The sequence below is a fragment of the Echeneis naucrates genome, chromosome 3 (assembly GCF_900963305.1).
Source record: "Echeneis naucrates chromosome 3, fEcheNa1.1, whole genome shotgun sequence".
Classification (NCBI taxonomy): Eukaryota; Metazoa; Chordata; class Actinopteri; order Carangiformes; family Echeneidae; genus Echeneis; species Echeneis naucrates.
This window is the reverse complement of record NC_042513.1, coordinates 11028759-11049705: the sequence shown is the minus strand read 5'-3', so window position 1 is coordinate 11049705 and position 20947 is coordinate 11028759. Positions and strand designations below refer to the sequence as shown.

At 41.4% G+C, this 20947-nt stretch overlaps 1 protein-coding gene across 2 annotated transcripts in view; it reads right to left on the bottom strand.

Moving 5' to 3' along the window:
• znf609b (zinc finger protein 609b) overlaps positions 1-20947 on the bottom strand; it is a 73478-nt gene that overhangs the window by 3566 nt on the left and 48965 nt on the right. Inside the window, exons 3-7 of one of the 2 annotated variants that reach the window (XM_029498182.1) lie at positions 18939-19164; positions 7588-7675; positions 2976-5289; positions 2504-2873; positions 990-1370 (exon numbers count right to left, since the gene is read on the bottom strand). In XM_029498182.1, coding sequence (XP_029354042.1) covers positions 990-1370; positions 2504-2873; positions 2976-5289; positions 7588-7675; positions 18939-19164 — 3379 coding nt within the window. The remainder of the gene's footprint in view (positions 1-989; positions 1371-2503; positions 2874-2975; positions 5290-7587; positions 7676-18938; positions 19165-20947) is intronic. The other variant, XM_029498183.1, reaches the window with a different exon arrangement.

Sequence of the window (20947 nt, the reverse complement as noted above, 5' to 3'; positions counted from 1 at the left end):
TTTATATATTAAGGTTAACCATATAATACTTTATAAGGGCATATTGACTATGTGTATTTATCATTGCTTTTACTGGTACTGCACTTTTAGTACAATAAATATTTGAGTTTGACTTGCCCTGAAGATTCCTTTATAGTATTTCTAAATAAATTATTTAAATACAACGAATAAACCTGAAGTATTATAAGATTCTAAGCTTGTTTTTAACACAGTCATTTTTGCTGCTACAATAAACTAATCTGAGTATGTATTTATTAAGGTGGTGCATTAGAACACAATGTCCACTAGGTGTCAGTGCAGGCTGCGGTGGATTTGTGTCTTGGCAGGCTTGTCCATGTCTCCATTATCCACGCTGATCCACTTGTCCTCAGAGGACCCACTTAGAATGGATGAACTGAGGGGCTAAATGCAGCAACGCATATTGTACTAGATTGTAGCATAATAAAAGGGGTTTTGTTTGGCCAGGATTTGTTTTCATTGCAGGTTGCTGCCTCCAAGTCTGCAACATAAATGTTGTAAGAAAAGAGGAGAGCAGGGTGTTCTTTTCACTTTAAATCAAATCAATCCAGGACAAAGAAAAACAAAGATTTTATTTTTGCACTGTATTCTACAGCTGTGCCAGCTCTCATAACTCATTACATTAATATTTAGGGTCTAGTACATTGTTCATGTAAAGAGGAGTGTCTGCCACATTTGACAACACTGGTTTCAGTTTAGTGCCTTCAGCCTTTGGCTAGCAGCAATAGCTGATGAGGACAGACCCATGAGAGGTGTGAAAGGTCTAGTTTATAGTCTGAATTTAGATTTAGTTAAGATACGGCAGATGATCGACAGCTCGCATCTAAATACATTAAGTTAAATTCTGCAGTGTGGGTCTTATTTTATCTAAATAACAGGCAGCAATCTATTTTCTTAGTATGTAATGAGGGAAGAATGGTGCAACATTCAGCGGAGTAAATCTAAGGTCAAAGAGGAGAGATGGAACTGACCTGTGGCGTAAGACAGGTCATATTGCCCTGAGAGCAAGGGATATCCCGTGTGGTGGTGAGAGGGCATGATACGTTGAGAGGGGGAGGAGCGCGGCCGGTCCACGTCTCTTTCCCTTTCCCTGTCACGCTCCCTCTCCCGGTCTCTGTCTCCAGCAGCTCCTCTGTCCTGTTCCCGCTCCCTCTCGTGGGGTGGCTTGTCACCCACTGTGGGGGATTTGCTCTTGTATTGGCTGGCATGCTGATGCAGGATATCCAAGGCTTTGGAGTCTGTTGCCGATTTGGTGATGGTGGGGCTAGCACGAGATTTGTCGCTGCCTTCGTCACCTCCGGCTATTTTACTGCCATACGGAGAAAAGGGATAACCTCCGGGTAGGTACGAACCTAAGGGTTACGAAGACAATTGATGGGTCAAATTGAGGTTTGTACAAAGTAAAAATGCCACTACTAACGATTAATTACTCTTCATTAACGTTCACATCAATCAAACTTGCAAGAGATTTCAGGTCACCAACTAGTCCCACCTCACATCATTCAATACATCCAGCTAAGAACAGTCTAGTATCAGCCTGGTTGATGTACATGCGACCATTTTGATCAAAATCAGAATCTACACATGAAAAATGACTGTGCTTAAACAATTTGGGATGGCCTGTAATGTGTTGTGTTTTCATTTCATTTCTGTACACGGTGCCTTAAGCATAGTGTCTAATCCATGCTTATTGCTTATTGCTGTCTATTGATGAATTGTTAGTAATTATACATGTTGACTATATTCTTTAGGCGACATATTTCAGCTCCTCCAAGGAAGTTGCGGATTAACACAAAGATCTGCCCCTCCCAGAGCAGACAGAACATACAATTTTGCCAACACCTTCAGTGTGTATGGTGATTTTTTTTTTTTTTTTTTTTCATCAAATAAACACAATTTCCCACATATAATCATTCTATTCAGATCACTTGAATGGAGGCTAAGCCAAATCACCTCTTGATTCACTTGGCCTGCTTAACGACATACGCTGTATTTTGCTCCCAACAAGCTCCACCAAATGATCACAATTATTTCAAGATGATTTTCCAAGACGCAAAAAATTGCTGCAAATTAACTGACACCTTTAATGCAAAACATTATATTCAGTTTAGAATGAAATGATAACAATAGGAAATTCTGCTGATATTTGTACATCGGTTTTGCTCGACAAGACAAATCTGCCTGAATATATTTGTCTAGTCACTTTTCAGAATAAGATTACGTTCACAAGTCATGCCTACTATATTTCATCTCATTGGCAGCTGTAAACATTTTAAAGCCAACTGCACAATTTTAATTTCCAAACCATAACTGTAAAACAATGGCCAATGATGCAGCTAACACGCCAAAAGAATGCAATAAAGTCAGTGCTTCAAGATTGCAAATACTAACAGTTTACAAGAATATAACAAGATGCAGGGAAATATTTTTTCATACCATTGGTATCTAAAAACCTTGAGATGTATTTGTCAGTTTAATGTCATACCTGGGTAATTCTGCATCATGACTGAGGGCATGCCCCTGTATCCAGGGTGTGTGGGGTCATAGCCCTGTCCATAGGGGTAACCATGCATGTAGGGCATGTAGCCTTGGTGCTGCGGTAGTGGTGATGAAAACTGCATGTGGGGATTAGAACGAGAGTCTTTGCTCATTGCCCGGTGGTCCTCAGAAGTTATTCTGGGATCACTACCCTCTTTGCCATCCTCCTTGGGTCCACTTTGATTGTCCTTGGGCCTCAGCCTATCATCCTTTAGTTTGCGATCACGTTCCCGTTCTCTGTCCCTTTCATCTTTCCATCGAGGTTGTTGTTGCTGGTGTTCATCATCCGCTTGGGGCTTCTGGCTCTCAGGGTACTGCTGAGTATGGGAAAGAAGGTCCAAATTATATCATTATACTGAAATCCCTCAAAGACATTCTCACAACAAATTCACAAGCGTCTGTTCTATGTTGTCATTTACCTGTCTGTACCATATGGCCTGCTCCATCCCTGCTTTACCTCTGGACTCCATTGTTTGCTTGGAGTCTTCTTTTCCGTGGTGGCCACTTTCAGTCAGTTTCATCTTTAGCCCCTCAGCTTGCTGGGACTTCTGGTCCTCACCTTTTATGCTTCCAATAGTTTTTGAAGAAGGTTCAGATGGTGACTCCCTTGATTTTCCAGGTGGCTGTGGTGCCTTTCCGAGGTCCGACTGAATTGGGGCTTTGGAGAGGCTTGGTGGCATTGGGCTCTTTTGTTTCCACTCCTCCTTCATGGAGGCTTCGCGTTCTTTTATAGCTACATCTGACTTTTTCTCAGCGGCACGATGCTGTTCAGCCACCTGTCGTTGCCGCTCCTCATACTGTTGTCTGTAGGCCGAGTTGGTGTTCATCAAGTGGTTATGGTAGGCTTGATCTGGATGGTATGCATATGGTGGGACATAAGCATACTGGTTGTAGTAAAGAGGTTGCATGTACATGTTGGATCGCTGTTGGATGACTGAGGGTTGCTGTTGTTGTTGCTGCTGCTGTCCAGGAGCACTGCTGTCAGGTTTGCGATCTTCATGAACCTCTACCTTGACTTTCTCATCACCTTGGTCCTGGTCATCATCCCTTTTGCTTTTAACCTGACCTTCAGCCACTGGTGTGCCTTGATTGGGTCCGCTGGGACTGGGGTTGACATAATTGGGCGAGTAATACGTCTCATAGCCGGCATAGTATGGGGAATCTTTGTTGGGTGTCTGGTTTGGAAAGAGTGCTTTTTTGACACTTTCCCTGATGGCTTGGTCCTCTGTCCTGACTTTGACACCTTCTAGTTTCCCTTCACCATCCTCACCAGCATCTGAAATGTCTGAATATGCTGGGCTATTAGTTTTAACGGATGAATTGTCAGCACCATTCTGATTCACCACGTGAAGTGGCGTGAGAGGCTGTGGCATCCCAGTGCCATCTATCCGACTAGCTACACCAATCGAGGGGCTTGGGGCATTGTCAGAAAAGCTGTAAATCTTATCAGCCTCTGCCTTGATACTGGCCAAGCGACTCTGATGAGGATCTGAAGAACCATTGAGGAGTCCCTCCCCCTTATTTGCTTGATCAGAAGGTTCTGAGTAGGGAAGTTTTCCTTCCTCTAGTTTTCCTCCCTTTCCCGGAGGCTTCGGGCTGTCAGCCTCTTTTCCACCATCTTTCTTCTTCTTTTCCTTCTTTTTCTTGTCTTTGGAACTACTTGAGGCAGGATCGCCAATGGCAGGGGGTTTAGGTTGCGTGCCTTTCATTTGCGGACTCTTGGGGATACCTTGTATCATTGGGGTAAGACCTGGGGAAGAATTTGGGTTCCCAGGAGGGAAGTACATTTGCTGGGATGCTGCAGAGCCAGGACCAAGGGGCCGTGGGGACTTAATGTTTTTCTGGGCCATTTTTTCAGACTTTGTGCCCGTGCTAGCCTTTTTAGACTTATCTGCTACTCTCTTATCATCTATGCCATCATTACTGGCCTCATCAGTGAGGCATGGCCCATCCTCACATCCATCCATTGGTGTTCCTACCGCTTCTGGATCTGTCTCAGCAATTTTCTTTTTACTTTGCTTGGAACTAAACTTGCCAGGAGATGGGGAGGGACTTTGCGCATCAAAGTTTCTGCCTTTTGGAGTAACTGAACGTGCTGGAGACAGGGATCCTTTCTGAGAGATGGAGGCTCCATTACAATTCCCTGGTTCAGGGTGGAGAGTTGAATCCTCACCATATTCACTGTCTCCATCTAAATCCAACTTAAGGTCATCATCATTGTGGGCACGGGCTTGGTGGTACTTTAGACCATTGATGTGCTTGTACTTCTTGTTGCAGTTAGGGTGTGGGCAGTCAATAAGAACCGGTGAGGGACAGCTGCGATCAAGGGGAGGTGGAAGTGGCTCAGTCTTAATAGAAGGGATAGGCAGACCTGTTGCTCCAACCCCTCCACTGTTGGAGTTTGTCCGCATACGCTTGTTGCCTTTGGTGTCCTCTGAACTGGAATTTGGTTCCATATCTGAGGCTGGTTTGGTCTTGCGTTTTCCAGCAGAGGAAGGACTGGCCTTGATGTCCTCTGTGTTACTGTTAGGTGGAGTGCGGCGTTCTGACGGCGTCTGGCTGCCCCTTCGGCCTTTGCTGTTAGAGGCAGCACGTGTCTTGTTGTTGGTGGTGCCCTTGTTGTCTGACGAGTTGGTGTTTTCGTTGATAGGGGTGTTGCTATTCGGTCTCATACGTTTACCTCGACCACGGCCATTTCTCATCTCCAGATCACTTGTAGGGGATTCACAAAACCTGCAGAAGGGTTGAAAATCACATAATAACTTGCGATGCCACAATATCAACGGTTGCTTCCAACGCAATTCAATATAACTCACTGGATGTTTCTGGGCAATAATCAATAGTCTTTAAAAATTGACACGAAATTTCTAACGAATATAAAAGTATTTAAGTTTACTATCTCACACCAAAATGGTAATTAAATCAGTCTATTGTTTTTAGTGTGATGGATGTGTTTCATGGCGATTGTGCAAACCCCAGTTATCCTTATTATTTATTTTTTAATCACTACACAGAAGCAAATCTTTTGATTATAAAAGTTAATAGAAAATAAAATGCAATGTTCTCTTAGGTCCTTTTATGCCTATGCAGTCTTACCCACAGAATTGGATTCTGTTTATGACGGCAGTTGACAGGAACAACTGCAACATGTGACAAGTCAATACCTCACCAATATATATAGGCCTGCTGCTTCATGTTAAATGAAACCATTAATAAGGGTTGATTGTATTGGCCAATATAATTGGCTAGTGAACCCAGTCCCAGCAGCAAGCCTCTACTTTGAATAACAGACACAGAAAGAGCAGGTAGAAGGACAGACCAGGACAGTAAAGACTTAATGGATTTTTTAATGGCCCACCAATGACCAGTCCGACTATGACAGACAGATTCATTGTCAATGTGCTTGAAAGAAAGAAAGCAAGTATGTAGGTCGAGGAGAGGGTAATCAATGCACTGTGTACAGCTCTACAATAAAATAAGATTTGACCCATTTGAAATTGTGAAAAAAATAGGAAATCACTATGTGGTAGTCAATATTGACACTGTTGCAGGCGGCCACATATAAATCAATGTATGGGAAACACTGCTACACTTCTGAGAACATTACTGTGAGAACCTCAGATCCAATTATTTACTGTATTACTATGCCAAATAACATGACACACTGACAATGCATCCGAGTTCGACTCTTCTGCATCCAGAACCAAAAATAAATAGTGAAGGCATTGATATTGGGAATAAGTGTGCCATTCTCCTGTTCCTGTCCTCTCATTACAGACTAATCTGATGACTTGCCAAATGAAAATATAAACATCATTGGAAAAGACATCAGTGAATGTTCTAGCGTCTATGTAATCAAAACATACAGTCATTCAAATTCCTAAAATAGCAGTTGGCCTTATCTCTTCATAATAGTAATGTAATTATCTTTCTGCACAGCAGTGAAGGTTAGCAATCTGCGACAAAGAGAAACATTGGGCTGGTATGACTCACAGCTTCCTCTACAAGTCTCTCCAAACAATTTCAGCCACAGCAGGGGATGCGAGTACATCCGTAGTCTGAGAGTGGTAGAGGAATTTAGACTCATTATAAGCCCAAGTTTATATTCAGTCCGTTGAAAGCTTTCTGAATTATTCATGGTGTGTCGCTAATGTAGTCGTGCTGCAAACCGTAAGACTATGTTGGTGCAAATACAGCCCAGCAAACCTCACTTACTGAACATTATTGTGATATACTGTGATGCATTAGTGAGATACAGCCTATCCTTGTTTTCCATTAGTGTTTCTTTACTCTTGATTTTTTTTTTTTTTTTTTTTTTTTTTTTTGCCTTCAGCACTCATCCATGCGTTTCAGATATAGAATTGTATTTACATTAAGATACAGTGCAGGTGATGTAAATCGAAGCAAGTGTTTGAACATGCACACACATGCAGTGTATTTTGAACAACAAAAGGTAAATATCCAGAAATTCCAAACATCTTAAGCTACTGCCCTCATAAAACTGATCTAAGAAATAACAGGCTTTGTGATAGAGAATGTTATACCGGGTTGAGGAAAAGCTATTAGTCCAATAATTGGATTCTGCAATCTGGCTTGTTAGAGCAGCTTTCTATTTCCACAACTACCTCCTGGGACATCAGCCGTTTGAAACCTGGTTCCCCAGGGTTTAGATAAAGACTAACACAGGAGGTTCACATGCACACAAGTGAGTTGGTGCATTCAGCTCCATGTACTGATTTCGCTGCAGCAGATTCATATCATGGAGAGTGTGAAAGGTTAAGAGATCAAGTGTATCAGCTTAGCTCGAGAATGCATATAAATAATTCAAAAATAATCAGGACTTTTTTCCATCTCTACGTCTACGACTACTATGAGCAAAAGCAAAAAAATTTGTGCAGATATGTAAAATCTCAGTATGTAGCCTTAGTTTTGACAACACCACACAAATGATATAACATTAACATAACAAACGCAGACTGGATGATGCGTGGTCAAACAAAACTGTGTATTTCGGTGAAAAATGCTCCTTACCTGGGGGGAGCCCAGTCATGCCGTGTACAGTCCAACAGAGTGCCCACATATGTCTTGTTTCTCCAAGTTACATTGACCACAAGCATTCCTGCAAGACAAGGAATCAAAAAAGTAATTTATTTTTTATAAACTAAGACAATAATGCAACTTACACAGTATTCCAAACATTGAAAAGACATGGTTTTAGAGTGAGACTCATATATATATTTGACTGCTTGATGTGAGCTAAAATTGTACCACATCTGCTGCACTAACGTGTTAATCTTTGCTCGATGCAGTTATATGCTAATCAGTCATACAAGTGAAAAGTCCTTTTTTTTTTTTTTTATCTTCTTCACACAGTAAAGCCGTAGGGTCTTGAATGACTGATATCTTCTACATGACCTGGAACAGACTCAGGTGCAGCCAGTATTGTAAACACTGCATGAAATAATGGCAGAAGGTCCCACTAAGAATGATGGAGGTTATGAGGGAATACACACTGAGCACCCTTTCCATTTAAATAAGCCATCTCACAGTACATGAGAACTCCCTGAAGGAGAATTATTTGGAGGCAAATAATATCTTGCAGCCCTCTGTCTCACTTTGCAACCCAGGAATTTGCTACCTAGGGGATAATATAGATCTGCAACTACAGCTTCTTAAAAAACAAACACCAAGCTACTGATATTCAAAGGATTTCTGTGTGAATGGTTCAGTTCGACGGACTGCATCAGAGCGTGCAATAAAAACTCCTTGACTTCTCTGGAATTGTTGCAATCTGTCACACTTACAAGCTTCTGTGATGCCATTTGGCTAGTGTGAATTTGGTAGCACTCTGTGTGAGCTACATAATCCAACTTGTACTGTGTGATATCTGACCTTCTATTTAAAATCTAAAATTAGTTCCCAAAGTTCACACCACTCTCTATGTATCTTTCTTGGAAACAGCTTGCATGTCCTCAAAATGCCACAAGTATGCACATTTGTATAAAATTATTGAATTAAATATCTGCACTTTCAACATTTAACAGCACTACACAAGGTACAGATTCCTGTAGATTTTGTCCATATATTAAAAAATAAATCTTCAACTAAACAGCTTCAGAGGATTAACAGCAACAACGGTGCAGAACACTCTGAATTTATTGCCCCTCCTAACCCCCCCGCCCACCCCACACTCCCTTGTGGTGACCTCAGATTGCCACTTCAGCACTGCAGAGAAACTAGAGGCTGCAGTGAACTAACTTATCTAATGGCTCAGGAATGCTGGCTGGCAGCTTCCATCCCTCCAAGCATTTTATTAGCTTAGGAAACCCCTCTTGCTCACCCCATTTTCCCTCTCTCCTTCACCCTCATTTCCTCTTTTCAATGGTATAACCATCCCCTTTTTCCCTCCCACACACAAGTCGCAGTATAGAGCACATTTCTCTCTCGCTGCCTCTGGCATAAAGCAGCGAGTGTATCAGGTATTTATATATGTTTACAGGAACCTGCTGACACATGGCCACATGTCTCTTCCTTCACTCTGTGGCCTTAGAGCATGAGTGCTCGGTCTTGGCTAGATCCAAATGCAAACGTCGCTTGTGTGCATATAGGGTAGAGGAGAGGTGCTCGGGTTCAGATTTTCTGTCACATTAAAAGAACCCAGACCTTTTCTAAAGCGCCTTCAACAGCCCGCCCCCCTGAGCTCTCCAAACACTCCAACACAAAATGGCTCTGGCAGCTGGTGGTGGCAGGATGTAAATCACTGCAGGGCAAATGAATGAGTAGGCTTTCATGATATGCTTTCTCTAGCAAGGAGTTTAGGAATTATACCATGAGTTGTTAAAAGCCTTTAATGATTTTTTTTTTTTTAAATTTGCATTTGGTCTTTATTTTAAACTGTCTCTCCACTTAATTAGCTGTGACAATGGATGAGAATGACTGGGATTTTATTACTGCTGCCCATACTAATGAGGAATTTCTTTAAGAAGTAGTGCCACATAAAAGAAAAAAACAAAAAACAAAACAAAAAATAAATACAAATTAAAAAACATCTTTTGTTGCAGAGTTTGATGAGAATATTTATATTATTTATTTGATTTATTAATATTTGTTAGGATTAAGCATTTTGCCAAGTCTCCTGTCTTGGGCTCAGATAAACAGCTGCTGGAAGTAGCTGTGTATTAAATGTAAAGACAAAACTTTTTTTTTTTTTTTGTGCGAGAAAAAAAAATGTATTCATCAAAGTGTCTCAGATTATTTAGGGAAAACTCATTTTTACATGAAGTATATGCAGACTTTTGTTTTCATAAAGTCTGATTAAAGTGTATCTTATCAATAAAGTACACATTAAATATTATTATTCTAACTTGATTAAAAAAACTGTCACATTTTGTTGAAAACTAGACTTACTGGAAATAAATCTAAGACAGACTTTCAGCCAGAGTTTACAGTGATACAGCCTAGACTTATCTCAAATGTAAATCTGTGAAGTGAGCATGTATAGCGTGTTGAATTTCCTGCAATTCTACCCACGTATTTACTTAAGATCAGTCACGATGAATGAGGAGTATCTCAATAACCATCTTCAAGCCACTGAAAATATTTTCTATCTTGACTTTGGGCCGAGCTTTGGTTCACTTTTATAGACCTTTACAGTCTTGTTGTGAAAAAATTCCTCAGTGGACGTGATGAGAATCATTGTGTGGGTGGAACATAAATCATTCTCCCCAATCTGACATCATGGCCGCTGGTTGATAGTGGTTTTGGCTTCTGAGGAATTCCCAGTATTTCCCCTCAACTACACACGCATTTTGGGTCAAGATCCCGGAGTCTTGGTGAGGCTGGGTCTGGCAGTGCTTGGTGCTCACCTGGACTGGGTCTCTTAAAGTTCATTTAAACACGACATGTGAGCTAGGTTTTCTACAAGCCTGTAGAAGACCTTTTTTGGGTTTGTAATGTACTTAAATATTTTGCTGATGGACATGCTCAGCCAACACCACTAACAAATGTGCTTCTAAAGACAATTTTCACTTAATCTATTTCTTTGCTGCGGGCGCAGTATCTTTGACATGCCTATTTGAAGTTTTTTTGGCTTCCATCTGGCCACCCTCCCATGTTGAAGCTATGGAACTCTGTAATCTTGTCAAAGTGGTCCTTAGTTCTGGGTCACCTCAGATCTCTCCTTCTGCAATGCTTTCTTTGGGTTTTCATGAACCAGTTCCTTTGACATTATGTAGGACATCTCAAGGAAATTTGATAGACATTAAAATGTAATGCAAATTTTAAGCTGTTTAAGACCTTTGGCGTGTAGATGCTATATGGCATATTTAAGAAGTTGCATCAGAGATCTTAGATTTCTAGGCCACATGTCTCATGAGGAAAATCTGATACAAACACAGCCCAGCAGTGATTGTGACCATTAAAACCATTTTACAGTATTATTGCACAGATACTGACTTATGTTTGTCTACCCATTAGTGAGTCTAGGAAAAGAAGGAGGGGGTTGGCAGGAAATAAATAATGCAATATTTTGGCTATACCTTCACATAACATGCTGAGGAGACTCCAAGTCCATTGTCAGCCCCCTAGTGACCTGATCTGATTGTTTTCACATATGTGAACAAACCAACAATAAATAAATTAAAAAAAATAATAATAATAAAAAAAAAAAATGTATGACTATTTGCACATTTGGTCCTAGATTTGTCAAATTGGCATTCACATATCATATGACATACACTGAAAGTGTTTCCATCAGACTACTAACATAATAGAAAACTAAATTCAAGCAATATCATAAAAATATGCTAATAAATACATACAAAAAGATCGAGATGAGGTTTGAGTGCTAAAAAAACGTTTTGAAATGCTCTGTACACTTTCATCCCAGAAATTATTTTCAAGGTGTTTGGATGAAGAGGTCAATATCATGTCCGTCTGAAAATGGAAAGTCCTGAGCAAAAACAACTCAGACAAATTTCCCTGTGGCAGAGAGCAAATTACACAAGAAACTGAGATAACTGTCCGCAATTATTTTTTTCCTACAAGTTGAACATTTGTTTTTTGTTGCAATTTCTTTATTTTAACTGTTTAATGGCAAGTTTCAAACTTCAGCTCAAAGATCACACACACACACACACACAAAAAAAAAAAATCAGTTCATTGCAGTTTTATTTGCTAGTAGACTGATGCTATGAGTTGAAGGAACAAGGTCGTCATGATTTGGAATGAGCACAGTTCCCTGCACCGTACACCCCTGACCCCCTCCCTTGTGACAGCCGTATTAGGGTCACTCAGGACAGCTGATTGAAGCCCACATTAATGAGAGAAATTGGCCTGTAATTTTACCACTCATTTCCTTTCAATACTGTCGAACAACAAATGACAGCCCTCCTTAGGTGCCTAAGTTCAGTGTGTACTTGTATAGGATTACTCGAACAAGAGGCTAACGTAATGGGGAAAATTAAGTCAGGAGTGGGTTGTCTGTTTCATGGGTGACTGCCCCCTTCAGCTCTAAAACTCCCCTCCTCCCTCCCTCCCTCAACGCATTTCATTAGGTGCACTGGGGCCAAAATATCAGCTCCTATGCAGCTGGTGGGGGCCAAGGGTTCACTGGCTGACCTCTGCTCTGCTCAAACTCAACAAGACTTCAATGGGGTTAATGACATTTTCACTGACTGACCTTGTCAAAATGCCTTTGCTATCTTTCAAAATGTGAGATCACTTCTGTGAAACAATTGTTTGTGACATTATATTACTGCTCTAACAAACTTCAGTTCAAATGTTCCTTTTTGTCTTTAAATAACTCTGATATTTATGAATAAAACAAGTTAAGAGCTGGGAAAAAAAATATTACAACAACAATTACTGACAATTATCTTTTGTACACAGTCAGATTCTGATGTAATTATCAACAGATTCTATAACTGACTTTGAATCCTGCTAGAAAAGCATCTCTCATATCCCTGTCTTCTCTGCACTAAAAGCTCCACTTATCAAGGTTGCATGTAGACAAGAAAGCGAGAACAATGGAAAAATAGTGTCAGTATTCATTATGGAGAGAAGATAAAAGATAGCCAGGTAACGCCAGGAGCAGTAGCAGTAACATTGATAAATGAAGCATTTGAGCATTCAAGTGTCTTAGCATGTTTCCAACAATCCATTCTAAGAGTGCATCTACACTCATGGAGCATAAAGTAAAGCAGAGCTTCACCAGTTATGTCAATACCCTCACTGACCTGGGAAGAAAGGAACGGTACGAGCCAACAGTGGCCCTGGAGTGGTAATATCGTGCATTGTATTATTTGTGGTATTTGTGCCATAGTGCCAGTGTTTTGCAAGCAAATGAACTTAAAAAGAACAGCTGAAATGATAAGTTGATTAGCTTAAGAGTTCATTAACATAAAATGAATCAGAAGCTATTTTGAGTGAAAGGATAACACTACTGAATAAATCCTCGAATTCTGCTCAAACCTCGTTATCCAGAATATTAAGAAATAAGGTCTGGGCTGAGGTAAAAATAGCTGCCACTTATCTGGCCTTGTGGCTATTTAGTGTGTGATGTGCAGAGTCAGGGGAGACACTAACCACTGCTTGGTGTTGCATGGATAGTGACATAGAGCAAGTCAGCCATGAAAAGGACTCTCTGTCTCTGCTGGAAACAAGATGAGTCTGCTGTGGGCCCTACTGCAAGTGGCAGTGTCTATGGGGGAGCAGGAGTGTATACCCATAATCATGTGGTTTATTGTGGCTAATGATTGATGATTGGTCTTATCAAAATATCCTTTAAAATATAGCGCTGTTACTGGAGGGCCTGTGTGTGTTGGTTGGGGAAAAAAAGTAAAAATAAATAAATCAAAGTATGCATCTCAATGTGTCCTTCACATATAATGTTTTTTTCCACCAGTGCTCATTAACCTTGCTAATACTATTGATATCAGCAGCCATGTGTGAGACGCACATAACACAGCTTTGGTTAGCCAGCATTGTGCTTTCAATACATATTGACAATGTACATTTGACCTAGAGATGGTTCATACAGAAATGGAATGATCTGGAATGGTGGCTTGAATGAAAAGTACTCTATTGCTACAGTGATGTGATTCTATTTTCATGGTTTTTGCAGAGTTCACAGTGAATTCAAAGCTTTTTAAGACTTTTTTTTTTTTTTTTTTTTTTTAAATCTCACACAGAATGTGATACTATGCCTGTAGATTTGAAAACTATTAGGGACACTAAGGATTAAATGAATTTATTGATATTTACGTCACATTTGTTCACTCTCCAATGTATTATAAATGGTTTGAAACCTGTTTATTGTATATCATCTTTGTCTACCTTCTAATTCCCATCATTAATTTGTTTTTCAGTTTCACAACTGCCTCCAGTAAACACTACAAAGGCTCATCGTTTCTTCAGCCTTTACTGGGAATCTATGAAGCTCTAGCTGCATTGCTTCATACACAGTGAAGGCAGAAATTAAATGAATTACGGATGCTTCTTTTAGAAACAATTTTCCGACATTCAGGTGGAATAGATAAATAGATAATAGAGGAAATACTCATTACTTGTAGCCCTGCAACACTGTAAAACACTTCACTTTCCATAAAGTTGTAAACAGTACAAAGATTAAGCCGAGGCGTTGAGCACTGATAAACTCACCATTAAAATTCCATGGCTTGGTTATATGGTTAGTGTTTGCCAATAAACAGCAAATGACACACAGGCACAGTTGATGATTCCATTTTGGACTTTCTTTTGAACATTTGAAAGAACCCTATCTGAAAAGTTCAGGCTGCATCTTGGTTCATAAGAGGTAAAAGTCCGAAGTCACTCTCACTGACAAGAATAACAGCCTGTGAGAAGGTCAATTCTCTCTTACCACTGAGAGGGAAAGGAAGGGAGCATTAGTATGCTCTCCACATCGATGCAGCTTTATCAGTCACATGCAGCAGTTTCTCCTTCCACAAAAATCAGTACATGTTTACTCTTACAGTGGGAGTGGATCACAAGCCAGCAGCCATGCATGTAACTGTCGAAAAATAAATATTTTTCATTCCAAATAAAGTTTTACATTCAGTTGCCATCTTGGAGTGAACTTGGTTCTAACAAGATGAGCCTCCTAATGAGTTTTCTATATGTCAGGTCCCTTTCAGAATATTATTTCAACTACATATTTAGGGAGGCGAGTGGATTCATTACAACATGAGAGTGTTCATTTTTCTTCCCCTTGGAAATTGGCCACTTCCACTCTTGCAAAGTGAACACTGATGAGGGTGAAGATTGGTCTTGGCAGAGTGGAAACTGAACATGGCTACAGAACTGGCAAATTAAAAGCTACAGAGTGGGAAGAAGGGGGCATATCACTTTTTGTTCTTTTCTTTTCAATATGTCCTCTATTGTTAACAGAAGTTGGACCTTTGTGATTGATTTTTCACTCCATCTTCTTCTTGCTCGTCGGTCTGGCACTGAGCTACAGGCCCCCTGACAATGCTCACTCTTATTTCAAGGACAGTTTCAATAGCAAGTTCATAAGAGAGCAGCCACTGCTAGGCTTTATAAAAACATTTCAATGAGGCCACTGACAGGTGGTCCCCAAAAGAGCGAGAAAGCATAGCTGGCTACTGAGTAACAAGTGCTCCTTTCATACAATATTCCCCTTTTCAAATCCTCCACAGGCTTAGAGAAATAAAGGAAGAGGAAAAAAATATCAACATCTCTCAAACATTTCCTTTTCCCACTGACCTCTCTTCTGTTCAGATGCCTGACAGCTTTTAACTCCTGTGATAAAGCCAATTCTCATAATGCTACAATGAAGTAATGTGCATTGTATAAATAATCCATGAGACAAACATTTATCACAAATAGCCTGTATTGTTTGTCTATTAGGGATCTTAAGAAGGGAGGGTCCTGAGCTGCTGGCCGGAGGGTGAGTGTGTGCATGTATTAGGGGGTGGGCGGGCTGCACTGGCATGAAGCTGCAGTGTTTGGCCAAAGGGGCCCCCTCTGTGTTCTCTCTACTCTGAAGCAGAAGCCAAGGCGTTGCGTTTCAACAGCAACAAACTTCTCTAGCATTTTAGAGATGACATTTGGAGGTAACAGCATGCTAAACCTGGGAGGGGTTGACCCATCACTCTGCTGACATGACCCTGGGACCTGCCACTGCCTTGTCTCTGCTGAGGGAATTTGTTTCAGTGCTGGGCCTTAAAATACCACAGTGTGCCCCCCACCCCCAAATCCACCCACCTACACACACTCCACTTGCTCCCAGTCTGACTGCATGACACAAACTCATTTTACCTCACCTCAGATTTTCCATTTTTCTCCTACATAGGACCAAATACATCAAATTGTATGTTTATCTCTTATTTTGCTCATTCAGCCATTCACACATACATTCAGGCTGCTGATTAAATCTTGCCATCGCGATTTGGGCAAAAGGACTGCTACATCTCAGATTACACAGGATGAAAAACTTATGTGGCCTCATCAACCAAGACTCTTGTCAGATCTGACCAAAAGTGCAGCTTCTGTAATTGCATTTTGTTAGTCATGCTTGCTTCCTCCTCATCTCTTCCTTCCTTTGGCACTCAGTGAGTCGGGTGAGGCATAGACAATTACTGGGAGCCTGTTGTTCATTTACTCCCACAAGGCCGAAAGGCGGAGGCGATGAGGCAGCTGTTGGTTGGCATGCTAAATGAAAACGCGCACACACGTGGTGCATGCCTAAACAGCCCTATATGAGAGTTGTCATGCAGAGAAATGGGGGACTGCTCAACTTCACTGCTAATCATGCCTCTGCTATGTCTCTGAGGCCTCTGTTTGTTGCTCTTCCCTGGTGCTCTGCCTGGATTTGCTTGATTTCCTCATTTAGTTCTCATTTGTTCTCTTGTCCCACAATGAGATAACTCTGCTCTCATCTGTCTCTTTGGGAAAAACTGGAAAGGCAGTGTAGTTTGATGTGAGCAGCATCTGGGTCGCTTTCATTTTAAGACAAGCCAGTGGGTTGTTATGGGCTTGTACCATTATAATGATGTGGAAAGAATACATGTCTGTGTTGTTTAATGTAGTGTGCGATATCCAATACAATTGAGGCTACTCACGAATGCTTCTTTAAAAATCCAGTCCAGATTAATTTTCATAGTTCCAGCTACACTTAAATTGACAATTGCACCTCTAGTAGCAAGGATGAAGATATACAACACATTTCAGGTATTTTAAAATTCTGTCTTTAAAAACTAAAATATCTGCTAATTAAAAGAGGACCACCACAAATGAACAAAACCACACAGAACACACACAACCACAGAGGCCGATCCATCGTTGTTGTTCTTAGATGTATCTCTTTCTCCTCAAAATTTGACAACCTGCTAAAGGTTTCATCAAGCTTCAAAGAGAGCAAAGGGGAGTTGTATTCTGGAAACCCTCTTAGGGCCAGTCCCAATACACCCCCTACCCCTACTTTTTAGCCCTACCCCAAATTTAGCGAATTCCCGTGAAGGTAGTGGTGTCCCAATTCCTTTTTTTCATGTAGGGGTAGTGGGCATAACAAGGGGTAGTGGCTGTGAATCTAGCCCTTCAGATCGAGGGTATTCAGATGCTGACTTCACGAGGAAGGGCCAGTGAAAATTTCCCAGAATGCTTCACGTCATCATTTGCATATTGAATCAAATAATAATGGCGACCCCCAGACTGCAAGAGGATGTGGAGAAGTCAGAGAAGAAAAAGCACAAAATAATTCACAAGAGACAACAAGTCGTCCATGGTGTATTCTTCTTCGTGTACCTCTTGGTTTATTTATCAACCGAAGCATGATGAATGCTAAAAACCAATCTCAACTGTAGACTCCATATTGCTGCTGGGACTACGCAGTCACTTGCGTGTCCGGACGTAAACTACGCAGTGACATAGCAAGCGGTGTCCCAATTCCTAGGGAAGATTAAAAAGCCCTACCCCTTGCAGCTTCCTTCCTTCCTTCCTGGGATTGGGCCTTAGTCTCTACAGCTCTGATGGCCATAACAACCTGTGTGCTATACCTGCAGTGTCCCCCACCATCACCTCTGCAATAAACACCCCCCTACCTCCATACTACTTAAAAAAAAAAAACACTCAAAAAGCTCCCACCAGCCTCCTCCCCACTGAGGCAGATAGAGTAGAATCAGGAGAAAATACAGCTCCATCAGGCCAAATCACTACCTCTTTCAGCCAAAATAGCAGCTTTGAGGGAGTGAGTGCAGGCAAAGGACAGACTTGGATGGTGACAGGGAAGGGGGCAGGGCAAGGGGGAGGGTCAATCACTCTGTGGGAGGCAGAGAATGAGGGAGCACAAACATAGTACTGGTGTTGGCTCTGAGCCATGTTTGTGTCACTAACAGAAGTGGCCTTGTCTTACCCCCCCCTCCCAACCCCTTGCCTTGCGCTCACTCGCTCCCAGTTTGCTTGGAAACAGAGTCAAGAGGTGACTGGCTGGATGCTTGGTAACAGAAAAGAGCTGCAATACAGAGGAGAACAGGGGTGAATCAGACACAGCCCAGGGCTGAGCAAAAATCAAAAAAGGGTTGGAGGGGGGCTGGAGCCACTCAATAGCAGGGACTGTGCTTTGGGAATGTTGATGAGGCAGGGACCTTTTCTATTCAGTTCCTCCAAGTGAACCAACAAGCCACACTGTGGATGTGTGGGTGATTTGTACTCAGCATGCCCACAGAGCGACTGAGCGTGAGCTGCTTTGAAGATTAGGTGTTTGCATAATTTCACATGCACGACAGAAAAAAGGGGTAGTTTTTCAGACCCAGCAGATCCTGATAGTGCTTGCGATACATCTTAAAATTAAGTAAGCTGAATGCACTGAGAGGGTCTTAGATTTCACTCGGACTGCACTGCAGAAGAGGAGCCAACTCTATTCCCAACTGGCAGGCTTGTTTAAAAAAAGTGCTTTGTATTATGAGGCATGTTGTTGTTCAGAGCAGATATCTCTGTGCAACAAATTCCTGTCTGTGTGCACCCGAGCACAAAACAAATCAAGGCCACCTAAGAACTGCCTGCCAACTACTATTCTTGTTGGCAATATTATTCACGTGTTCTGTTAAAGCATGTATTATTAGCATCACGGCTCCTGAGGCAGTCCGGGCATATCCAATTGCATTTTAGCCAGCAAAATATGTATGTAGCAAGTGCTTTTTCCCCCCTTTTAAAAGACAGAGAGCTCACTACTGTTTCGAAAAACCAATGCCTCTTTGATGTCTTAATGAAACCACACTGGCTATTGAAAATATAGCCGAAAAAACTAATTTCATGTCAGTACCTTATTTTCCTTTCTACCAAATGCCAAGACTCGTGTTTCACAGGGAAAACATTGACTGAAGAGCATGTTAAACCACTTCACTTACCATCCTCAGTTTCCTGCCACACAATGCCTTCAAGATTGACACTGGTACCAGGCTCGCAGGGCCCCAAGCACTCAGGTTCGGTAGCCAGGGCCACATCGCATGTGTTCACTGCTACTGAGCGCGTACGCACCATTATCTGCTCACACGGTGAGGCAATCTCACTGTTGCCTACTGTGGCCAGGAGGTGGAGGGGGGGAGGGGCTGGCGTGGAGACAGGAGATTCCATCTGTGAAGACAGAAGTGGGGGTTGAGGGAAAAAGAGAAACAAATGAGACACTTCAAAACCACTGTATAAACATGTACTGAGATGTTGAGATACAGCCAACGGATGCCACAATGAGAGGAAGTATATATATGAAAAAAAAAAAAAACAACAACAACAAAAAAAACCAAACAAACAAACAAACCAAACAAAACCAAAAAAAAAAAAAAAAAAAAACGTGTGGAGTGCATGAAAGCCCTTCTGCCATTTTGGTGGACATTCAAAGAAATTTTCATCAGAGAGAGAAGGACGCAGCAGTTGGTAGTTGTAATGTGCTGCTTTGTCTTTGCACAACCTTAAAGGTGATTAGCAGGCGGGGAGGGACATGTGAACTGCTTTGGCTGCCTCTGTGGAAGGACAGAATTAGTTATGCAGGGTTGGTCTAACAATCCCTCCCCCAGCTTTCTTCCCTCACACACACAGCCGAGCAAGATCCATGACACAAATAATCTCACAGATTGATCACTCATTAATTCCCTCAATTAAAGAGGTAGTTGTGGCAGGGAGCGGGATTCTGAGGGTCAGTAATTGATTCCACCTGTTCTGACAAACTGTGACAGCAATGAAGAGACAGTGGGCCGATGTGGAAAAGGAAAATGAAAAGGACAAGAAGGGAGGGAGATGAGGATGAGAACAAGTGAGGGGGAAGAGTGAGAGAAAGCAGGAGGTAGAAAAGTGTGTAGGCGGAAAAGAGACAGCAAGAGGAAGACTGATGGTGATTTAAGGGCAACGACACCAGACTTAGTTCTCTTTATTCAAGCCAGTCAACATTAAAGCGCTCCAAGTCATTAGCAGTAAACTACAGGAGGAATGTCGTGCTGCAGCCAAAAGCACACATTTATTAATTGGGCCTAAACCATTCAGTGCTCAGGAATATGCTGCCAATGCTGGATCCATGTAGACTTGGAAGACAAAATAACAATTGACACGTTGGATTATAAGACTGTACACCCTTTGTAACAGTAAGCAGATTATAACAATTGTTTAAAGTACAACTTAGAGAACAGAAACCACTCATCACTGCGCATGCTGGAGTTGTTACTTAATTTTGATCAATTCAGGGATGGAAATGCTGGCTTGTCACTCTCATATCTCGGCTGTTGATAAAGCTTAACTCAGTGGTGCTCAAAGGATGAATCCTGACTGTGCTGATCCCCTTATGTGTCAGCTCTCATTTTGTATTTATAGTTAGAAACATCTAAAGACAATTTTCATTAATGGTTTCCAGATGATGAATCCAACTTTTCATTTATATATTTTTTTCATAATTATTATAGTTTAATTACTCTAGTTTATAGTTGTATTTAGTGATTATTTGTTTTTTATTCATTTTATTATTTGAGATTAAAAGAGCTCTGACTTGTACATTTGTATAAAACTTCAAAGGAATCATTTAAAAGTATTACCATCATAATTTATAAGACATCTGATTCAGCGATCAGCTGAGTGCTTTGAAAACCAAACATTAGTTCATGATGACATTTAATATTAGCTCAAGACTTGTCATCACAGAAGCGTCATATTTCATGGATTACTGAAATGAGATTGGGTGGCACATTTTTCCCCATACTCAGAGGACGTGCAAATGAGTGTGTGCAGAGAGCAGCACGCAGTCAGACCTAATGACATCGTAATCACTGTCTGTCAGTTTCTGATGCATGATGTGGCCAAACTGCTGGCTGGCTGAGTGAATGAGACAGGACAGGTAATCACCCGAGCTGTCACCACGCACTGCTCCTGGGCCTCA